This window comes from Octopus bimaculoides, chromosome 9, assembly GCF_001194135.2.
Source record: "Octopus bimaculoides isolate UCB-OBI-ISO-001 chromosome 9, ASM119413v2, whole genome shotgun sequence".
In the NCBI taxonomy this organism is placed as follows: Eukaryota; Metazoa; Mollusca; class Cephalopoda; order Octopoda; family Octopodidae; genus Octopus; species Octopus bimaculoides.
The window spans coordinates 59,144,394-59,147,565 of record NC_068989.1 but is presented as its reverse complement, the minus strand read 5'-3'; the positions used below and the strand labels follow the sequence as shown (position 1 = coordinate 59,147,565).

At 37.0% G+C, this 3,172-nt stretch overlaps 1 protein-coding gene across 1 annotated transcript; it reads right to left on the bottom strand.

Annotated features, from left to right (window-relative positions):
• Positions 1 to 783: 783 nt before the first annotated feature.
• LOC128248759 (uncharacterized) lies at positions 784 to 1,605 on the bottom strand. Its single transcript, XM_052970917.1, has one exon. The coding sequence runs from the start codon at positions 1,603 to 1,605 to the stop codon at positions 784 to 786; it is 822 nt and encodes a 273-aa protein (XP_052826877.1).
• Positions 1,606 to 3,172: the final 1,567 nt, after the last annotated feature.

Below are 3,172 nucleotides of genomic sequence, written 5' to 3'. Positions count from 1 at the left end.
CGGACGACGCCGGCCGGCAGACTGATGTCTGAGGATCACTTCCAGGGTTGCCTCTCAGCAAATAATAAAACCCCCAGATCCTATTTTAAAACCTAGATCCTATTTTATAAACCCAGATATTAGAAAATAGGTGTATAATTGGTAATTTAATGATGAAATATGTTATATGACAAAATTAATACAGAATTTAATACTTACTTTATATCATATGGCAGCTAATTGTCAATTTCGTATATATCCACATCATCTTCATTCACTCCTTCCTTTTTGAAGTTCAATCTACTCGTATATCTACGATGCCAAGATCCATCCGCTACAACTTTAGTAAGTTTAGCATTCGGCTCTCAAAAAATGCATGACGCTCCCTTTCTTGTAATTGCTTGTTTAGCGAGAAGACGATCAATGATCGTTTCGGCCTTCAACCTATTATTTAACTTTTTCATTGTGCAATTTACTTGGGAAAACATGCGCTCCACGGACGCTGATGAATGAGGTAACACCGTTAAATTAGTAATGAATTGTGATAGCCTCTCAAATTTAGAGTAGTCAAGCCCGTCTTTAAGATTGCGTATGGAATACCAGAATTCAAGGAGGCTATTTGAGAAAACAGGAATATCTTTATATTGCCGAAATGATCTCCACTCATCGGCTTGTTCATCAAGTGTGTTTTCTGGTGCAATTGCTGGAAAGTTTGATGCCAAGGGAATTATTGACTGAGGAGAGTTAGTAAGATCGCGCGCTACTTTTGGATCAAGTATTTCTAAGAGAGCAAACACTCCAGCTTCATCGAGAGGAAATCCCATTTTTATTTGAGAGCATAATTCTATATAAAAAATGTTTACATTCGGTTTTGAATTTAGCTGATTCACCAACGATGGGGTTTTGTTCTAGATATCTCATTGCGCGTTCACCGAGGTAAATATCACTCATATCTTTGTGATTTGTTGTGTTATTCAGATCAATATCTGATACTTTAGATACAGCTAAAACATACTCTTTTATAAAGCAACTAAGGATATTTTTATATTCATTGGATTGGAGTGTATGCAACAGATGCAGTCGAAAGTGTTCCGAATGAAACTCAACATTAATAGTGGTTACTTTCTTTAATATATAATGTAAGAAGAGCAGCATGTGCTTCGTCCCTTTGTTAATCATTGTTTCATAGATCCATTTTGCTCCGTCCACTTTTTCTACTTTAGCCTCAGATTCAAAATAAAGTACAAGGGCATCCCACCGTTCTATTATAACGTTAATTACATTTTTATGTGACAACCATCTAGTTTGCGAAAGCTTTGGAATATTGTTTTCTTTTGTGCCAACAACACTTTGTATCATATAGAAGTCACTTTGACGTTTGCTACTTCGAGAAAAGTAAGTTAAGTCCTTTAAAAAGGACTCGAGATACGAAGGTAACACCCTCACTGCATGACTTGAACAAAGTGCAAACGAATGGCAAACACAGCCTATTGTAAATACAATCGGAATATCGATTCTCAATAACTTTTGAAATCCGCTCTTGTTACCCATCAATGTTGAGTGATTATCGCTGGCAAATCCAAGTATGTTACTTATAGATACATCTTCTTTTGTAAGCGTAGACATGACAGCATCGTAAAAACCCTAAGATGAACCATTTACAATTGTATCCAGAAGATTGTTCATCAAAAAGAGCGAACAACTATTGCTAAGATTGGTGTCCTTATTCTCATCTATCAATAGAAGAGTGGCGACTGGGAAGACCTAACTAGTTGGAGGTGCACGGTAAGTGACAACTTTCGTCCGTCATCTGTGCTTCGAACAATGCAGATCATCAACGGAGGGAAAGTCAGGGATTCATTTCTTATATATTCAATCTATCTTTTTATAAACTTTAAGCATAGTAATAGTAATAAATCTCTCTACTGTAGGCACAAGGCCTGAAATTTGTGGTGAGGGGTAAATCCATTACATCGACACCAGTGCGTGACTGGTACTTAATTTATCAACCCCGAAGCAATGAAAGGCAGAATCAACCTCGGTGGAATTTGAAATCAGAACGTAAAGACGGGCGAAATACCCTAAGCATGGACACAAAGATACACACATATATGCACATGAGTGGCTGTAAAACGCAACGATGCTTGTAGGGCGCTGGAGTGACTGTATGGCGCAGGAAAGGCTGTAAGGCGCAGGAGTGGATGTGTGGTAAGGAGCTTGCTTTCCAGCCACATGGTTCCGGATTCTGTCTCACTGCGTGGAACCTTGGGCAAGTGTCTTCTACTATAGCCGCGGACCGTCCAAAGCCTTGTGTGTTCGTGTATATATATGTAAATATCGAACGATGAAAATGAGTGCTCAACACCCCATTAGTGGATATAATTTCTTTATTTGTGAATTAAGGCTACCATTGGTTTCATGTTAAGAAAAGTAGGAAAATATCCCATATATGTATATGTATGTATAAGTGTGTCTATGTTGCTCCAACATCACTTGACAACCGATGCTGGCGTGTTTATGTCCCCATAAGTAAGCGGTTAGAAAAAAGAGACCGATAGAATAAGTAATAGGCTTACAAAGAATAAATCCTGTGGTCGATTTGTTCGATTAAAGGCGGTGCTCCAGCATAGCCGCAGTCAAATGACTGTAATAAGTAAAAGAAATAAAAGAAATATATACATACATATACATATTCTTTTATTTGTTTCAGTCTGACGTCATAAATGCGATGTCATGTTTGTGATGTCATCATTGCACCCAAGCACTTGCTAACAATTACTACTAAACTATTTTCTGTAATGAAGGCAACAGTAAGAATTAGAAGCGTTAAGGGCTGATCTACATGTATGTATGTATGCATGCATGTATGTATGTATGTATGTATGTATGTATGTATGTATGTGTGCATGTATGTTCTCTTCTACTTTTAATTATTTGATATCTTCCTATAAGGAAGGAGCTTTAACAAAGATACATAGCTTCATCATTAGAATATAATAAATAAAACAAATTCACATTTTGGATTCGAGAAAATTCATTTATATTCTGATTGTTCCGCTTCCAGATTGTAATGTGAGGGTTAGCTGGTTGATTTCTTTTTCCTGAAAACCCAAGGTTTTCCAGATTTTCACTTAGACATTTGCTAACAAAGCCAAGTGCACTGATTATTATTGGTATAAACGTGAGTTTATAA